The sequence below is a fragment of the Xiphophorus hellerii genome, chromosome 18 (assembly GCF_003331165.1).
Source record: "Xiphophorus hellerii strain 12219 chromosome 18, Xiphophorus_hellerii-4.1, whole genome shotgun sequence".
Taxonomy (NCBI): Eukaryota; Metazoa; Chordata; class Actinopteri; order Cyprinodontiformes; family Poeciliidae; genus Xiphophorus; species Xiphophorus hellerii.
This window is the reverse complement of record NC_045689.1, coordinates 1,151,956-1,170,718: the sequence shown is the minus strand read 5'-3', so window position 1 is coordinate 1,170,718 and position 18,763 is coordinate 1,151,956. Positions and strand designations below refer to the sequence as shown.

The 18,763-nt window shown below is 47.6% G+C and overlaps 2 protein-coding genes across 4 annotated transcripts; one reads left to right on the top strand and one right to left on the bottom strand.

Moving 5' to 3' along the window:
• Positions 1 to 1,552: 1,552 nt before the first annotated feature.
• triap1 (TP53 regulated inhibitor of apoptosis 1) lies at positions 1,553 to 2,542 on the bottom strand. Its single transcript, XM_032590718.1, has one exon. The coding sequence runs from the start codon at positions 2,417 to 2,419 to the stop codon at positions 2,195 to 2,197; it is 225 nt and encodes a 74-aa protein (XP_032446609.1). The 5' UTR covers positions 2,420 to 2,542; the 3' UTR covers positions 1,553 to 2,194.
• A 766-nt stretch (positions 2,543 to 3,308) lies between these two features.
• Positions 3,309 to 18,501, top strand: supt5h (SPT5 homolog, DSIF elongation factor subunit). Of its 3 annotated transcripts, none has more exons than XM_032590709.1 (30): positions 3,309 to 3,453; positions 3,638 to 3,734; positions 4,830 to 4,989; positions 5,083 to 5,148; positions 6,293 to 6,298; positions 7,683 to 7,694; positions 7,779 to 7,848; positions 8,278 to 8,346; positions 9,298 to 9,363; positions 9,444 to 9,474; positions 9,899 to 9,967; positions 10,062 to 10,313; positions 10,701 to 10,790; positions 10,866 to 10,936; positions 10,998 to 11,103; positions 11,199 to 11,289; positions 11,472 to 11,608; positions 11,691 to 11,846; positions 11,933 to 12,226; positions 12,301 to 12,426; positions 12,664 to 12,748; positions 13,458 to 13,571; positions 13,651 to 13,753; positions 15,279 to 15,406; positions 16,181 to 16,286; positions 16,369 to 16,527; positions 16,592 to 16,760; positions 16,841 to 17,038; positions 17,837 to 17,932; positions 18,024 to 18,501. In XM_032590709.1, the coding sequence occupies exons 2-30, from the start codon at positions 3,648 to 3,650 to the stop codon at positions 18,162 to 18,164; spliced, it is 3,258 nt and encodes a 1,085-aa protein (XP_032446600.1). In that variant the 5' UTR covers positions 3,309 to 3,453; positions 3,638 to 3,647; the 3' UTR covers positions 18,165 to 18,501. The 3 variants fall into 3 exon arrangements, with proteins under 3 accessions (XP_032446600.1, XP_032446599.1, XP_032446601.1); XM_032590708.1 differs by having other exon boundaries at positions 3,578 to 3,734; XM_032590710.1 differs by lacking the exon at positions 6,293 to 6,298 and having other exon boundaries at positions 3,578 to 3,734.
• The last annotated feature ends 262 nt before the right edge of the window (positions 18,502 to 18,763 follow it).

The following is an 18,763-nucleotide window of genomic DNA, read 5'->3' as shown; positions in this document are numbered from 1 at the left end:
ATTTATGTAGATATTTATAGTAATGCTCTTATTTTGAAGTCTATTAACTCAGCGGTTCTGTTTCCTCTTGCCTGTTCTCTCTTTTTTAAAAGAAACTATTGCACCAAGTAAACAACAAAAAATGAGGTGGATAGAAATATAACAGTACAGCGAACCAACAGGGTGTCAATTAAACAAATGTAAATATATATTAATGAATTTCTTTGAATTCTCCTCATGTTATCTGTGTGACACATGCTGGGTATCAACATGGTTGAAGTTAGCGCTTTAGCCTTAGCTTTCACTAAATACCATGTTGATGTAGCATCTTAACGTTAGGAACTAATTATGATTAGTGCTTTAGGGTTAGCGCAGCTAGCGGTGCCCACAATCAGGAACTTTATTTAACATCAACAGGAGAGGAGTATTAATGTTTTCCACATAAAAAACTATTTATTTACAGAAAGTTTTAATCAAATATAAATTACCATTTAAAAGTGAAGAGATGGAGCTCAAGTGAAACTCTTTGCTAGGCTACAGCATGAGGTCGGCAACATAACAGCAGGGACTGGTTGCCACGTGTTGCTGCTGTAATAATGGCGGAAGGAAACGGCAACAGAACGAGTTCATCAGGTAACTGGAGCCGAAACATTACAGTTCTTCACTGTTTTATGAAACAACTCTGCAGAAGGAGAAATCACATATCAGAGTGCATGCAAAATGCACAATTTCTCATTTATTTGCAGGATTAACACACACACACATAGACAGTGGTAAAAAGTCCCTTCCTTTCCCAAATGAAGGATCTGTTTACATTCTAGAAATAAATCGCAGACGGTTTCTGGATGAATCCACCGAACCTCCAGGCAGGTCCTGGGTTTTGCAGTGGAACGTCTCCCTGTTCCCACCTGACATTTAAGCTTTAAACACATTAAACACATTTAAGCTTTAAACACATCTAAAGTGAAACTGACCCTCTTCACCTCTACGTCCCAGTCGAACTGTCGTAGTTTTCTGCTGCAGCAGCAGGAAGGTTTATGTGTCGATTAAAGGAGAACAGATCAAATCTAGAAGAAACTGAACAGTAAGAATTATAGATGAAAGTCCCGACTGAGCACTGCAGGCGGCCTGCAAGACAGTGCTCAGGGAAAATCTTACCCAAGATCCACTGGCTGATTTTAATGGGATTCTTTTATAATTTTTTTCTCCGAAGAGTTTTTGCGGCGCTAGCGGCTCGTATTTTTTCTACAGTAGGCAGACAGGAAGGAGGGTGAGGAGAGGACATGCGGCAAAGGTCGTCGGGACCGGGAGTCGAACCCGCGACGTCCGCGTCGAGGACTAAAGCCTCCAAACGTGGGGCGTGCTAACCCGCTGCGCCACAGCACGCCCCAGATTCTTTTATAATTATGGGATTTTCACATTTTGACTCTCAGGCAGAGAAACAGCGTGAAGCTCTGAACCCAAAAAGGGGAAAAATTGCGAGAATAAATTGTTTCTCTGAGCTTTAGAGTTTATTCTGAGCAAAATAAATAAACCAGAATATTTTAAAGTTAAAAAAAATACTTCAAAAGCATAAAGATTGATCAAGAATTTTATTCATCAACTACATATTATGCAACAACAAAAACACCTCAAACAAATATTCAGATAATATCTGAATATGGCTAAAAAATGAATTTGTTTCCCCTGCTGGGATGGAAACGTGTCGACATGGAGACCGCAGCGCGTCAGACCTTCAGGTAAAAACTCACTTATCTGAGCAGATTCACCTACAAACAATCAGAACCGTCAACATGCATTTATCTCTGAACCGATCAGCGGTTCGGGTTGAAGCTGTGAGTGAAATGATGAGCAGGCTGCAACAACAAAAGCACAAAATATCAGTTTTCATATTTGAATGCAGAAAATCAACCGGAAACAGAGATCTGGTCAGAGACGTGACCCCGTCCCGCTCAGCCTCAAGGATCTGGACTCAGTCAACTGCAGTCCAACCAGCTGAGGTCAGAGTTCAGTCCAGTCCAGGTGTGTGTGTGTGTGTGTGTGTGTGTGTGTTTGTGTGTGTGTGTGTGTGTGTGTGTGAGAGAGAGAGAGAGAGAGGCCTCCTAAAGCACAACCCAAAGCTCCAGGGACCCGCTGGTCCAGTCAGCTGCCGGCTGCGGGCCTCATGGCCCCGGATCCAGATCAGAACCGGACCAGAACCAGTTCCTCCGCTCCATCAGCTCTCAGGTTTGTCCTTGTTGGGCCCCATGAACTCCACCCCGTCGATCGGGATGTCCTTCTCCTTGATGGCCTTCTGCACGCAGCGCTGGTACTTCCGGAAGGTCTCGGTGCACGGGTCCCCGCTCCGGTCCCCCTTCAGGAAGTGCTCCGCGAACCAGCGGTTGAAGCACTGGTCGTACTCCCGCTTCAGCTCCGTGCAGGCCTCCCCGACGCTGTTCATCTCCGGGGATCCGGACAGGAAACGCCGCAGAGAGGAGATTAATCCGGGGCCGGGATTTGCTATTCCTCCAGGATCCTAAAACAGCCACGCCGACTGTCCCTTAACACGGCTCAGGATTGGCTGCGTTTACACAAACGTAAACCAGCGTGGGCACGTCGCGACGTAACAGAGATATGTGTGGAGAGAGTGACCACTCGGATAGAGTAAGGCTTTTCTTAGGTTTCCTGGTAGCATTTCTTATGGCATTTACTATCGACCAGAACTTTTATTTTTTACTTTAATTGTTTTAAACGATAATTTTTTTTAGAATTTTCACTTTGTTATTTCGGCAGTTATTTCGTTTAGGGCGAATATTTCACATTAACGAATGAAGAGCTCCCGTCTGTTGCTAATATTTTCCTCATATATATTTAATTTCTTTTTTAGGTCAGATAACAATGAGACGTTCATCCTTGTAGCAAGAAAATTAAGCATTCACAACATGAATTTCATGAATATGTACTGAATGAAATGTCTTAAATCAAAGGCAAATGTATTCTACTTTAGAATAAAATGAATATTTAACTTTTACAAAGAAAGAATAAAAATTATTTTGAAGAACGAAGCCAGCTGTACAAATTCACAATTAAATTAGATTTAGAAGCCTTGTACCATTTGTTGTAGGTATTGTATAGTGATATTGCATACGGAAGAAATGCTAAAATCTTTAGTGCGTTTATATTAATAAAACATTCTTATGTGGCTTTAGAAAAGAAAAGACCGTTGCTTCGTAACCTCAAGTTGAAGACCCCTGAAATAAATTGATGGTTTAAAACTTTTTCTTAATCCTTTCTCTTGTACATATTAAAAAACAGCAGAGTGAGACCTCTGTATTTGTTTAACTATCATCAATCCAAAACCCGCGAGAGTTGTGGCAGCTTCTGAAGTCTCGCGGCTCTCACGTAAAACCTCACTCGTCAAGAGATTAAAATCCTCGATAATTTCCATTATTCGTCTTTTATCGGAATAAACCCGGAAGCAGAGGATAGAACCAGGTGAGAAAAAGAGTTGAAGGCGGGAAAATGGAGGCTAGCTGTTCGTAGGAGGCTTGTTTTTGTTATGCTATCTACATTAGCATGCTTTGTTAGCTTAGCTCAGCTCGAGTCTTGTGTTTTTCAGCGGGAGTTCGGCTCGGTTCGGATGTTTAATGGTGCTTTCTGTCCTGTAACCGGTCCATAGGTGCAACAGGATGTCCGACAGCGAGGACAGCGACTTTTCTGACAACCAGAGCGAGCGGAGCAGCGATGGGGAGGCGGAGGAGGTGGATGAGAATGAGGTGAGCTGCTTCTGATGGAGAGGGGGTGGAATAGTCACCGATTCACCCAAAACCCTGTCAGTCTCAAATGTTCACAACTTTAAACACGTTCCCAGATCGCAGGTTGCTGTAGAACCTTCCTATGCAGACACTGGTTCACCAGAGGAGCAAAACAGTTCCAGTAGGAGTAATATTACCTCAACATGTTTATATTACTGTACTGGGGAACTGATCATGACATCTGGCTTAATATTCTAGAGATTTAGTCAGACAAACAAAAATACAAATTGTGATATTTTAACGACTAAAATCACAATTAATACCATAATTGCAAACATTTTTCAAAATCCAATTTTCAAATATAAAAAAATATGTAAAATATATAAAATAAGTCACAATTGATATGGTTTATTTTCAACAACACATTTAACAACAAAGCTGGTGTATAAACATGAGGTCTCACTTCAACATAAACTCTCTCTGTCTGGTGTGTAAACGTGGTTCTTTATTCAGTAAAGTTATTTAAAAGTAATAGTGCTTAATAATAAAAGTCAAAAGCTTGGTGCAGGAAAGCTACTCCTAGAAGTAGGAGTAAATTTTAAAACAACAACTTAAATGTAAGTAATTACTACCTGCTTGTTATTGTACTTGAACCAGTGTCAGTTTTATCTGTAGACCAGTGGTTCCCAACCCTGGTCCTCCAGACTCACTGCCCTGCATGTTTTAGGTATTTCCTTGCTTCAGTCCAGCTGATTTCAATTGATGACGGATTAACAGGCATTTGTTGAACTGCAATCAGTTGAATCAGGGAAACCTCTACAACATGTAGCACCGTGGGCCTTGAGGACCAGGGTTGGGAAACACTGCTGTAGACAACTTTTTGAAGTCCTAAAATAATTTTCAGAAGTCTTCAAAAATAATTAGTTCAGTGTTGAATAAAGTAAGCTACACTTTAAATATGGCAGCTTTATTATTGTTATTGTTTTCTCTTTTAATTTTCTCTGCGGTTTACAAATAAATAGTTTATTTCTTGTGGCGGCTTCTCTGATGGTGTTAAAGTTTGTTTTGTCTGAGATCCTCACGTTGAGCTCACTGAGGCCGGGTTCTTTCCTGCAGGAGGAGGCAGCCAGCCCTGTGGGCAGCGATAAAGTAGCTGATGAGGAGGGGGAGGACCTGGATGATGATGATGAGGAGTATGATGAAGAGGAGGACGAGGAAGACGACGACCGGCCAAGGAAGAAGCCGAAACACGGAGGGTTCATCCTGGACGAAGCCGGTGCGAGGAGGCGACTCTTCTTCCTCTGTGGTTCTGTTGTTGGAGGGTGGGCGGAGCTTTAACACACACCTGTTCCTCCGTGTGTTTGTGCAGATGTGGACGATGAAGATGAGGATGAGGATCGGTGGTCGGAAGGAGGAGAGGACATTCTGGAGAAAGGTGAGATAAAAAACACAAGGAAGTCTGGAAACCACTCAGAAGCTGAGGCTGCTCTGCCGCTCAGACAAGTTGATGATTAAATCTGCGTTAAGTGAACTCGTCTTGGTTTTAAACTCGTTTCTTATGTAAATAATCCAACTGTGGTTCATATAAAGTAGAACTGGAATGTTTTGGTCTGATTTCCTGCTTAGCGCAGTGCCTCATTCCCCTTTTCTGATCTGAGCGGCATCTGAGAAACGCTCACTTTGGCGCCATCTCTTTCAATGAGGGGCATTAAGCCCCTCCCCCTGCAGGTCGCACAGCGTTCCTCTCTGCACCTTTTTTTTGTAGTTTGATAGCAGAGATTTTATTGTCCAGCTGAGCAGAAATTGGTTAAAAGTCGTGAGTGACGGCGGAGTCGTCCGTCCAGCCTGACATGTTGGAGAGCGCCGCCACAGCATAAACAAAGCCTCAACGTAGCTTTGTTAGCTAATGCTAGCAACAACAACACTACTGAATGCATATGGATCATTTATTCCTCAAGACCAAACTGTTCTTGTAATAACTCAAAACACGGTTCTCCAGGCGCTAACTGCTAGCATACAGTGCTAACATTAGCAGAAGGCACGATGCTACTGCTAGCAAAACGCAGCCAGGACTTCATATCAACACAAAATAAATACATGACTGGAATACAGTGTGTTGTCATTTTAACGTTAGCATGTAGCTTAGCGCTTTGCTGTGTCTAACGTTTATACACACAACAGGAAATGACCCTTCAAAATAAAATGTAAGATGTCTTGATGCTAGAGACGGTGGAATGAAACGACCCAGCTCTGTAACTGATCCAGTTAAGGTGGTACTGTGATGTTAGAGTCCAAAACGTAACGGGGAATAGAGAAAACATACATGATAGAAAAATACGATCAAACAGAATATAATAAATCCAAAATAAAATAAACTTCTCTGCTCTGTTAGAGACTCGGAGCGCAAAACAAAACGTATCCATTTTATATGGAGAGTTTCCTTTATTGGAGCAACATGGGGGTCTAATGTTTACAGCAATGTTGCTCTGTGGGAGTGTGTGTGGGAGTGTGTGTGGCTCTGTGTCTCCTGACCTCTAACTGACCTCTCTCTGTCCTGCGGCGGCCATTGCTGTCTCCAGCCAACGGTAAAGCTGTTGCTCTTGTTGTCACTGACTCTCATTAGAAGTGAATGGATCATTACTGTCGTCCATTTATTAACCCTCCGCTCCTCCTCCTCCTCCCATCACCTCATCCCAGCACAGCTGCGCCTGTCAGTCCGCACTCAGGGAAAAATCAGGCTGCACCTGTGTGAGAGCAGCTCTTCTTCTGTGGTTTTCAGCCTTGGAGGACCAGCTGCTTCTCTTTCAGATTAACTCGTCCATCGGACCTGGACACATTTTAACCGTTTCTGGCAATAAGTTGCTGCTGTTTGACTTTAATGAGCAACTTTCAGCAATCAGCCACAACATTACGACCATCAGTCAGGTTCTGATCAACACGATTATTATCCATTTATTTCATGCTGTTATTTATGCTGAACGCATTTCTGCTGCATCATGAACATCCAACAGAGAAAATATGAACATGACACACGCCGCACTTTTCAGCTGGTTGTTTGTACTTCATACACTTTATGATTTCTTATTACTCTCCTTCCATTTAAAACATTTTGGTAGAAATTAATCGATCCAATATTAATATCTGCATCGGTTCTGATATTGGGAAAAAAAATTAGATCGGTTATCATTGACGGTGTGTGTGATCTATGAGAGCAGATCTATTCCGTCTATCTCTACGCCTTGTGCTCTGAGTGACGTCATGCTTTACTATTTATTTCTGTCACTTTCTTTATGACGTATTTGATGTTTTATTCTCCTGACTGAAGAGATTAACGTTGTTTTTCCATGTTTGACCAGCCTGTTGTTTTTAACTGTGCTGGCCTGGAGCAGAGTTATTAATTACATTAATAATTCAGTTCATTTATGTCTGTGTTTAAAACACAAACGTTTGTTTTCCTGGATCAGCCGATACTAAACCGCAGTTATCGGATATCGGTAGAGAAAAAGAGGATCGGTGCTGTTGGTGGTTGTATGGTGGCTGGTTGGGGTCACGCTGCTCCTAAACATCACAGCTGTTGCTGTTCCTAATGCTGTGGCTGAGAGAAGCTGGTATCTCCTGATTTCTCGCTGCTGTAACTTCTGCAGCTCCTTGTCTCGTCGTGCTGCGGTTCAGAGCAGCAGGTGGAACCGGGTCCTGTGGAGCCTGCAGCTCCTCTGCCTGCCTGTTTCTTTACGGTCGGTTTAGCAGAAGCCTGGTTCCGGTCGGCTGGTCCTCCAGGCGTCCTGGTCCTGCAGCCTGAGGTTCTGATCCGGGCGGCTCGGCTTCATAAACTCATTATTAATAGGGCTTCCTCTCATCGTGCTTCTCGTGTCGTGCTTCCTGCCTCCATCACTGTTCCTGCTGATCACTTCCTGTTTGCTGACTCGTCTCTGTTCTTCCTCCTCTTCCTCGCTGGCGGATCCTGAGCAGAAGAGGCTGAAGGTCAGTTTCTCTCATCTCAGACATTATTGACTCCATGTTTTGGTTCTAATAAACAAATGGTGAAACGTTCTCCTTTTCCACCAGCTTCCAACCTGGACCACGTGGTTCTGGATGAAGACCACTCTGGATCCAGGCGGCTGCAGAACCTCTGGAGGTAGAACCTGTGAAGAGCGTCGATAGATAAAATGATCTTCAATAAGTACAGAAAAGGATCATTTCATTCGTTTAGGGGAAAAGTAATCATCTCTGTCACAAATAAACTTTAATTAAACTACATTAAAAAGCCAAACCTGCAGATAAAATTACTAATTTAAATAATTTTAAGCTACTTCCTTCTGATTGGCTTAAAATGCATCAAATCATCTAGAAAAATTCAAAACCAGCAGAAAAACCACATCAGTGTGGAAGGCAGTTACTGCAAGCTGCTGGTGGTTGTTGAGTTTAGCGGTGAATACTTTTTCTCGGTTTCTGCACCATTTCGTTTCCCTGCAGCAGAACAGCGTGTGAACCTGGTTTAGTGTCTGACCTTGGCAGTCTGCTGCCGACCAGCAGCAGCTTTCCTCACTCACTCTTTGTGTTTCAGGGACTCCAGGGAGGAGGCGCTGGGCGAATACTACATGAGGAAATACGCCAAGTCCTCCGTGGGAGAGCAGTGAGTACTGGACTCTGAAACCTTCTGCTCTTCATTCACCGCCTCTCCTCACTGTGTTCTGGTTCAAATCCAGCTTCTCTTCAGGGATTTCCCAGTTCCCAGAAAACGTCTGCAGGTTCTTCAGGGTTTCTGGCTGCAGCTTCCCACACTGACACATACTCTGTCTGCCTCAACAGGAAAACTGGGACAGAATGGGTCCGATAATAAAGTCACAATCATATGACAATAGAGACGTAATAATGGGAGAATCATTTCAGGATGCAAAACTGATACAAGAATAAAGTCATAATAATGCCACAGGCAGAAAGATGCAATAATAATTCGGTAGTACCAGACTGACACGAGAATAACGTAGTGATGAAATTAAAACTATAAAGTGATAGTAATGATGCGAAACTACAAGAATACATTTGGGAAGTTCGAGAAAGTCCTAATCAATCAAGAATGATTTTGCAATACGAGACTGATGAAGCAAGGATGACGTAATGACACGAGACTGGCGCAGCGAAGTCGTAATAATGCGATAATGAAGTCGTGATGCAGGAATAAATCTCCAGCTGCCGTGTTTTCTTCCTTCACTAACGATCTGCTCACCTCTCCATAGTCTGGTGACTCTGCCTGTTTGCAGCCATCAAGTTTTCTCTAAAATAAATAACTGGCTTAAATTTTCACCCTGCCTGGTTTCACAGTAGAAAACCAGCAGCAGATTCATTCCTGAGGCCACATGTAGACAGGCGTGTTCGCCAGTCACCATGGAAACACTGATTTAATTTCCTCTTTAAGGCTGAAAAGTTTCTCTCCAAACAAACTATAAAATAACAGTTGGTGATCAGAACACCAACCTTAGTCGTCCAGAGAAAGTTAGTTTAAAGGAAGAATTCCGTTTTGATCACAAGGTAGAACAAAAAGAGGTCAACAAAACGGCCATGTTTTTCTTCTTCTGTGGTTTAGTTATGCCGGAGGTCCAGAGGAGCTTTCTGATGACATCACCCAGCAGCAGCTACTTCCTGGAGTCAAGTATGTAAACAATTATTCGACCAATCGGCATCAAGACCCTCGATGATGTCATGAGCCTTTCATCTTGTTTTATATTGCAGGGACCCAAACCTGTGGACCGTGAAATGTAAGGTGCGGAAACACACACACACACACACACACATGTTTGCACAGCTATCTTTGCGTGGACTTTCCATTGACTTCCATTCATTTCTACAGCCTAAACCTTAACCTTATCCTAACCCTACCCATTACATACCTAACCCTACCCATTACATACCTAACCCTACCCATTACATACCTAACCCTACCCATTACATACCTAACCCTACCCATTACATACCTAACTCTAACCAAAACTCAATTCACACTGTAGTCCTAAATCTGACTCCTGACCCAAAAACAGCGTTTCCCCTTGTGGGGACCAGGCTTCAGTCCCCACAAGAAGCAGTGGGTCCCCACAACGTAGTATATGTCAGGAAAATGGTTCCCACAAGGTATTAGAAACAAACGCACACACACACTCTCTCTGATCGTCCAAGCTTTCTGTGTGCAGATTGGCGAGGAGAGGGCGACCGCCATCGCTCTGATGAGGAAGTTCATCGCCTACCAGTTCACTGACACGGTAAGATGTCACCTGACCTCAGGCTGAGCTCTGATTGGTAGAGAGGGTTCAAACCGACCAATGGCTGACTGCTCCTCGCGCCGCCTGCCTGCAGCCTCTCCAGATCAAGTCGGTGGTGGCGCCCGACCACGTCAAAGGCTACATCTACGTGGAGTCGTACAAGCAGACGCACGTGAAGGCCGCCATCGAGGGCATCGGCAACCTGCGCATGGGCCTGTGGAACCAGCAGATGGTTCCCATCAAGGAGATGACCGACGTTCTGAAGGTCGTCAAGGAGGTCACCAACCTGAAGCCCAAGAGCTGGGTCCGGCTCAAGAGAGGCCTGTACAAGGACGACATCGCCCAGGTAACCACATCGCCCGGGTAACGACCGGTAGAACTGCTTCCTTCCTTCTTCCCTCCAGTTTTTCAGTCTCCAGCATTAGAGCTGACATCTGCAGGACGTTCTGTCGGTCATTGACCTTTAGGCTGCAGTGAAAGTGTCGGGGACCTTTGACCTTTAGGCTGCAGTGAAAGTGTCGGGGACCTTTGATCTTTAGGCTGCAGTGAAAGTGTCGGGGACCTTTGACCTTTAGGCTGCAGTGAAAGTGTCGGGGACCTTTGACCTTTAGGCTGCAGTGAAAGTGTCGGGGACCTTTGACCTTTAGGCTGCAGTGAAAGTGTCGGGGAGCTCAGAGGAAGCTGTGTTGGGCGCCAGGTGTTGCTGTCGTCATGGTGACCTGTGTGTCTCCAGGTGGACTACGTGGAGCCCAGTCAGAACACAATCTCCCTGAAGATGATTCCCCGCATCGACCTGGACCGGATCAAGGCCAAGATGAGTCTGGTGGGTTCTGGTTCTGGTTCTGGTCGGTCTCCTCCTGTGGAGCTGCGTTCTGATTCAGACCTGTGTGGTTTGTAGAAGGACTGGTACGCCAAGAGGAAGAAGTTCAAGAGGCCTGCGCAGCGCCTGTTTGATGCCGAGAAGATCAGGTATGCTCCCTGTTCTGGTTCTGGTGAGCGGATCCGGTCTGAATGATGATCTCTGCCGCAGGTCTCTGGGTGGGGAGGTCAGCCATGATGGAGACTTCATGATCTTTGAGGGGAACCGTTACAGTCGCAAAGGCTTTCTGTTCAAAAGCTTCGCCATGTCCGCCGTGGTGAGTCCACTCCGTCTGGTTCCGGTACCGGCCCGAAGTACGGCGGGTCCCGGTACCGGCCCGTACAACAGCGGGTTCTGCTGTGTTTATGTCAGATCACAGACGGAGTGAAGCCCACGCTGTCGGAGCTGGAGAAGTTTGAAGACCAGCCAGAGGGGATCGACCTGGAAGTGGTCACCGAGTCGGGTATGACATCATCACTCTCTCATTGGACGAACCGCCACCGTTTACAGAAACGACTAATCAGAAATCTAACAGCCCTGCAGTACCTCTGTGGCCCACCAGGGGTCTCTGTCTTTAATTCCTTACTTCCTACTTTCCATTGGTAGGTACTTTAATGGTGTGTGTGTGTGTGTGTGTGTGTGCAGGTAAGGAGCGTGAACACAACCTGCAGGCCGGGGACAACGTGGAGGTGTGTGAGGGAGAGTTGATCAACCTGCAGGGGAAGATCCTGAGCGTCGACGGCAACAAGATCACCATCTTGCCCAAACACGAAGACCTGAAGGTGCTTCCTCCTGACCGCCCTGCAGGTAGCCGAGGCTCCGCCTCCTCTTCCTCCGCTCACCCCGTCTCCGTCTCCCGAGCAGGACCCGCTGGAGTTCCCCGCCCACGAGCTCAGAAAGTACTTCCGGATGGGCGACCACGTGAAGGTCATTGCCGGGCGCTACGAGGGCGATACCGGCCTCATCGTCAGAGTGGAGGAGAACTTCGTCATCCTCTTCTCGGACCTCACCATGCACGAGGTGAGACCACACCCACCCTGACTCCGCCCCTCGCCAGCCCTGACTCCGCCCCTCGCTCGCCCTGACTCCCCTCTCTCCGCCTGCAGCTGAAGGTGCTGCCCAGAGACCTGCAGCTTTGCTCGGAGACGGCGTCGGGCGTGGACGTCGGGGGGCAGCATGAATGGGGCGAGCTGGTGCAGCTTGACCCGCAGACGGTGGGCGTCATCGTCCGGCTGGAGAGGGAGACGTTCCAGGTTCTGAACATGCACGGGAAGGTTCTGACGGTGCGCCACCAGGCGGTGAACCGCAGGAAGGACAACCGCTTCGCCGTGGCGCTGGACTCCGAGCAGAACAACATCCACGTCAAGGACATCGTGAAGGTCATCGACGGGCCGCACTCGGTGAGGAAACCTTCAGGAAGATTGGTTCTGGTTCTGATTCTGGTTCTGATTCTGGTTCTGGTTGGTGGTTCCAGGGTCGTGAAGGGGAGATCCGCCATCTGTTCCGTGGCTTCGCCTTCCTGCACTGCAAGAAGCTGGTGGAGAACGGAGGGATGTTCGTCTGTAAGACCAGACATCTGGTTCTGGCCGGAGGCTCCAAGGTAGGCCGGGTCTGGAACCAGCAGCTGGGCCTCTCATTGGTACTGGGAACCAGCAGCTGGGCCTCTCATTAGACTGGGAACCAGCAGCTGGTCTCCAGTGGGCGGCGTTGGCCCGATGTTTGAAAGCCTCCAGCTGTTTTTCGTCTCTTCCTCTGCTTGTTTACGTGCAGCTGCTCTGAACCACCGCAGCCTCTGAAAGCGTTTCTCTTCTTCTTCTGTGTTTTTTGCTGCGTTCAGCCGAGAGACGTGACCAACTTCACGGTGGGGGGGTTCGCCCCGATGAGCCCCCGGATCAGCAGCCCCATGCACCACGGCGGCGGAGGTGGGTGCAGCCGCAGCGAAACGCTTTGGAGACCACAAGTTTACATACCCCCAGTACAAACAAAGATTCCAAAACCATTCTGGATGTAAACTTTAATAAATGAATTCAGATTCTTTCTCTCCTTATTGAGGTGTTTTAATAGAAATAATTTCATTGAAACCACAGACGTTTGTTTCTGATTTAACTTTAAACGGTGAGGAATAAAAGGTGCTTGTGTCTTTTTATTGGGGTATGTAAACTTGTGGTTGTCTTGCAGTGAGTTTGTCTCACCTGACTGAATGTTTCTGTACATGTAAACAAGACGGATGTTCTCTGCGTGGGAATATTTACACAGTTTTATTAATTATTGTTGAGACGATTATTCTGATTATCAGCCTGCAGTAAACATGAAACATGGCTTCAACCCTGTCCTCTCTCTCTCCTGTCCTCTCTCTCTTGTCCTCTCTCTCCTGTCCTCTCTCTCCCCTGTCCTCTCTCTCCTGTCCTCTCTCTCTCTTGTCCTCTCTCTCCTGTCCTCTCTCTCCCCTGTCCTCTCTCTCTCCTGTCCTCTCTCTCCCCTGTCCTCTCTCTCCTGTCCTCTCTCTTGTCCTCTCTCTCCTGTCCTCTCTCTCCCCTGTCCTCTCTCTCCTGTCCTCTCTCTCCCCTGTCCTCTCTCTCCTGTCCTCTCTCTCCCCTGTCCTCTCTCTCTCCTGTCCTCTCCGTCCTCCAGGTGCTCAGCAGAGGGGCGGCGGCGGAGGCGGCGGAGGATTTGGGCGTGGCCGGGGACGCAGAGACAACGAGCTGATTGGTCAGACGGTGCGGATCTCCCAGGGTCCTTACAAAGGTCAGACAGAGGGCTTTGTGCACCGTCGGGTCCGATCTGTGTCCCTGTGGTTCTGACGGGTCTGAACTCGGTTTCTCAGGATACATCGGCGTGGTGAAGGACGCGACGGAGTCCACGGCCCGCGTGGAGCTGCACTCCACCTGCCAGACCATCTCTGTGGACCGCCAGAGGCTGACCACCATGTACGTACGCACAGATCGGCTGCCGAGGTTCTGACCCGGTTCTGTTCAGGTAGAGGTCCGGTGGCTGGATCTTATCAAACAGAGGAGCAGCATTAGAGCTGGTGGGTCCACATGCGGCCCGATGAGCAGAACCTGGTGGTAAAATGTTTGATGCGTTTCAACACAACGATCCCATCATGCCGACTCAGAGATTCGCTTGTAGAAAAACCGACTGGAGTTTCATTTTTCAGCTTCCCTGAAAATATTTACAGCACAATTAGAATCTGAACTTTTTAAATGCAAAGGAGTCCAACAGCATATTTTGGTTATTTCATTTTTCTTTTGTAAAATTGTATTAAGAAACAAGAAACAAGCTACTAGATTTAAAGTCACATTTTCAAGGTAATAAATATTTCAAGACATTTCCAGCTACCAAAAGAGATTTCATTCCTGGCTGAAATCCAAGCCATATGTGCTAGCTAACACCTGTTAGCTTTCACCTGTTAGCTAACACCTGTTAGCACACCTGTTAGCACATATGGCCAACACCTGTTAGCTAGCCATATGTGCTAGCTATTGGTGCTAGGCAGGCAGATACAGGTATATAATATAGGTATAAGTTTTTATATCTTTAAATATTTTTGACCTGAGAAATGCGACTCCGATTCTCTGCGCTCGTGTCCGTAGCGCTCGGAGGCACAGGGAATGCAGGACGGTAGCAGATGGTAACTCCGCCCCCCAAAACCACAGAAACACTAAAAACAGTTATTTAGGCTTAATGGGCTGTTTTGTGTTTGACTGGGTGATTTCAGTTCTGCTTTAACATTTATTGTGATGGTTTTCTGTGATGTAATATTTCCTGTCTCAGTTTCTGAAGCTGTATCAGTTTCACGGATTCATATTAAAATGAATCCAGTGGAAACGGGTTGAAAAGTTCTGGCAGTCATTTAGAACCCGTCCCACCATGCAGCCCTGCAGAGCTCCTGGTTCTGGTTCTGTACTCCCTCTGGGGGTCATGCTCAGCATCATTTATCTCCTGTTCTGACCCGGTTCTGAACCTGCGTGGTTCCTGTAATAATTTGGGTTTGGTTGTCTGTGAATCTGAAGCTGTAGAACTTTGGTTCTGTTAGGGTTAAGGTAGACGCATTTTGGTTCTTTAAAAACATGTAGGCTTGAAGAAATACTGCCCCCTACAGCTGGGAGTTAGCAGCACTTTAAAAATGTCGACCATTTTTGCAGAAAGTCTTCACTGAACTCAGCTCTCCATGTTGTGAAAAAGCCTCTGATCTGTTTTATGCATGAATTTCTGTGATTTTTGGGGTTAATAAAATCTGGTGCATCTGAGCAGAGAAACATTAATGACCTCGTTTATTTCCTGTTTTTGCTGATTGTCTTAGATTATTTCTGCTGTTCTTACACTGATACTCCCAGGATTTTACTTCCTGTTTCTGTTGTTGGCGGTCCAGAGCAGCTTGTTGCGGTTTGTTGCCGTTTCCTGTGTTTGTGTCGCAGCTGCATCTCATTTCTCCGTCTTCCCTCCATCCAGGGGAGCGAAGAGGCACACCGGGTCGACCTCGGCCCACGGACGCACCCCCATGTTCGGCTCCCAGACCCCCATGTACGGCGCCGGCTCCAGGACGCCCATCTATGGCTCCCAGACGCCCATGCACGACGGTGAGACGGAATCACAGGCTGCTGGGGTCAGAGTTCATTCTGCTGTCCCAGAAACATTCGGTTCTGGTTCTGGAGCTGCGTCACAGAGGAAATATTTGATTGTAAACACGGCAGACTGCAGAAAGAGCTGGCTCGCCTTTATACTGTCGCCGGTTGCCATGGTTACCCACATTTATTTATCTGTTTGAACTTTAGCCAGCATGTTGAAATAACTTTGCTTCCAAACTAGTGACTGAGAAACGTCTTCATGACCCTGAAGCGTTGATGGGGGGAAACCTCTTAAACCTCTGAGGTTCAAGAGGTTTGAACCTCTTGAACCTCAGAGTTCAGTGGGAACAAACTGAGACGGATCCACGGTGAGGAAGGCGCAGGGGAAACTACGTTTTCATAAATAAAAGGCCAACCCAATAATTAAATCACATGATAAATTTAAACTTAATTTCCTGTTTTTGCTAAAAACTGGATGATAAAGTTTTCAGTTTTGGTCTCTGCTAGCTGATAATTCAGAATTAATTTTATTTGTTTCTGTTTTATTTAAAATGTCTTCCAGTGTTAAATGTTCATGAGAATTTAAATTTAAATTTGAGAAATGTTCTTCCATTATTATTCCATTGCTAGAAATTGGTCTCAAAACAACATCATCGATTATCACGACAACTTCTGGGACCATTTATCATCCAGGAAAATTTATTATGGTGACAAGAATAGTTTAGCCTGGTTCTGACCCGGTTCAGATCTCTGTTCTGACCCGTCTGCTGGTTCTGTTTCCTACAGGAAGCCGTACGCCTCACTACGGCTCGCAGACCCCACTGCATGATGGGAGCAGGACTCCTGGTCAGAGCGGCGCCTGGGACCCCAGCAACCCCAACACACCTTCCAGGTAACCCCGACCCGGACCGGCAGAACCAGAACCAGAACCGCTCCTTCTTCATCCGCCCTCCGTGTTTTTCTCCCACCTGCAGGAACGACGAAGAGTACGACTTCGGCTTCGACGACGAGCCGTCGCCGTCGCCGCAGGGCTACGGCGGGACCCCCAACCCCCAGACACCGGGTTACCCAGAGGTCCCCTCCCCTCAGGTTAACCCCCAGTACAACCCCCAGACCCCAGGAACGCCGGCCATGTGAGTACTCGTCCCGGCCAGCAGGAGGCGCCTGGACGTCCTGTAACGTCTGCGTTGTGTTCAGGTACAACCCGGAGCAGTACTCGCCATACGCGGCGCCGTCGCCGCAGGGCTCCTACCAGCCCAGCCCCAGTCCCCAGAGCTACCACCAGGTGGCGCCCTCACCTGTCGGCTTCCAGAACACGCACTCCCCGGCCAGCTACCACCCCACCCCCTCCCCCATGGCCTACCAGGTGGGAACGCGCTCTCAGCGATGTTCGGGTCCGGCAGAACCCAGCCATAAACGCTCTGTGTTCTCTATCGCCCCCTGCAGGCCAGCCCGAGCCCCAGCCCCGTGGGCTACAGCCCCATGACGCCCGGAGCGCCCTCTCCTGGAGGATACAATCCCCACACCCCCGGATCCAACATCGAGCAAGGCAGCGGCGACTGGGTGACCACCGACATCCTGGTCCGGGTCAAAGACTCCTTCATGGACCTGATGGGACAGGTCGGAGTGATCCGGAGCGTTACGGTGAGCCCGACTGGACCCGACCGGAACCAGGAGCCCAAACATCTCGTTACAGACTAGATGACAAAAAAGCAATAACCGTGGCAGACGGTGAAAACTCGCTGGCAACGCATGAAGATGCAAACTACAAAACGCACAAGAGGAACAGGAACGCTGTCAGAGCAGACGCAGCGCGGACGCCGTCGCTTTAAGAAAATGGGCAGCGCGGACGCCGTCGCTTTGAGAAAACAGGCAGCGCGGACGCCGTTGCTTTAAGAAAATGCGCAGCGCGGACGCCGTCGCTTTAAGAAAACGCGCAGCGCGGACACCGTCGCTTTAAGAAAACGCGCAGCGCGGACGCCGTCGCTTTAAGAAAACGCGCAGCGCGGACGCCGTCGCTTTAAGAAAACGCGCAGCGCGGACGCCGTCGCTTTTTTGCTGCGTTTCTACATTTTGAATGTTTCTTCTTTTTCATCGTCCGTGTTCATGCCGCATTTCAGCCTTATGAGGGTTTGAAAAGTAAATGATTTTATGCTTGAATGAAAGTTTCTGCATGTGAAAATCATGTTTTAGAAGTTTTAGTAGTGGAATGAAAAGTTCTGGTCCGTTTGGGGTGGGCTGATGAGGTTCTGTCTGATCCGCGTCGGGACGCCGTCACTTTAAGAAGGAAGACAAACGAACCAGACTGAACTTTAATTTTCATTAAAGTTAAAACTCGAGGAGGGAAAATGGGACGGTTTATTTTGGAGTGTGGCCCGTATCGGGTCGACTTGGTACCGACCCGGTACCGGCCCGGTTGCTGACCGAACCTCGTGTCTGCAGGGCGGGATGTGCTCCGTGTTCATGCAGGACTCTGAGAAGGTGGTGAGCGTCAGCAGCGACCATCTGGAACCCGTCACCCCGACCAAGAACAACAAGGTGAGTCCACCAGAACCGGACCTGGGCCTCGCTCTTCCTCTGCTGTTGCCATGGTTACGGGTGGCGGAGCTGACTCCGTCCTGTTTTCCAGGTGAAGGTGATCCTGGGGGAGGACCGCGAGGCCACAGGGATCCTGCTGAGCATCGATGGAGACGACGGCATCGTCCGCATGGAGCTGGACGACCAGCTGAAGATTCTCAACCTGCGGTTCCTGGGCCGCCTGGAGCACTGAGGGCCGCCGGCCCCGGACGCTCCGCTCTCCTTCTGTTCTGCTTTTAGTGCTTTCATGATCTGTCAGGTCTTTGAATTCTGGCTCCCAACCAAACGTGTCGCATGAATAAACTGTGAACCGGTCCGGATCCAGGATCTCCAGGTTTTCCAGGATTTCCAGGAGATCCGCAGCTTCATGCTGGAGAACCACTGAAGCCGGTCTGCTCCTCTAGTTCCCACCTGGGGAACTTCCCATCAGTGTCCAGGTGTTCCCAGGTCAGAAGGGATTTACATTCATGTGAAACAGTTAGCACAGGTCAGATATTCAGTTTATTAATAAATGTTCACATGTTGACGTCTGAAGTCTCTGGTTGAATCTCTGGGGAAATGAACTGTTCACTGTTCAGGTTCTGGTGTTTCACTCAGAAATCAGTTAAACACCCCATCAGTTACTGAGTTACTAAATGTGTCGACGTCTGATCTTTTAATCTCAAAGTGATTTAGTTTTAGTTTTACTGGTTAAAGAAAGTTAACATTCAAGAGTGAAACGTGGTTCTGAAGGAAGCGGGTCGGACGGGTTCTGATGGAGAGCAGGGGAAAGTATTCCCACCCCTTTGTTCA

Excerpts from the sequence above, each read along its gene's own strand:
- triap1 (XM_032590718.1), bottom strand. The coding sequence starts at position 2,419 with ATGAACAGCGTCGGGGAGGCCTGCACGGAGCTGAAGCGGGAGTACGAC.
- supt5h (XM_032590709.1), top strand. The coding sequence starts at position 3,648 with ATGTCCGACAGCGAGGACAGCGACTTTTCTGACAACCAGAGCGAGCGG. Across the intron at positions 8,347-9,297 it reads AAGTCCTCCGTGGGAGAGCA|TTATGCCGGAGGTCCAGAGG; the intron begins GTGAGTACTGGA and ends TCTGTGGTTTAG. Across the intron at positions 11,609-11,690 it reads CCAAACACGAAGACCTGAAG|GACCCGCTGGAGTTCCCCGC; the intron begins GTGCTTCCTCCT and ends TCTCCCGAGCAG.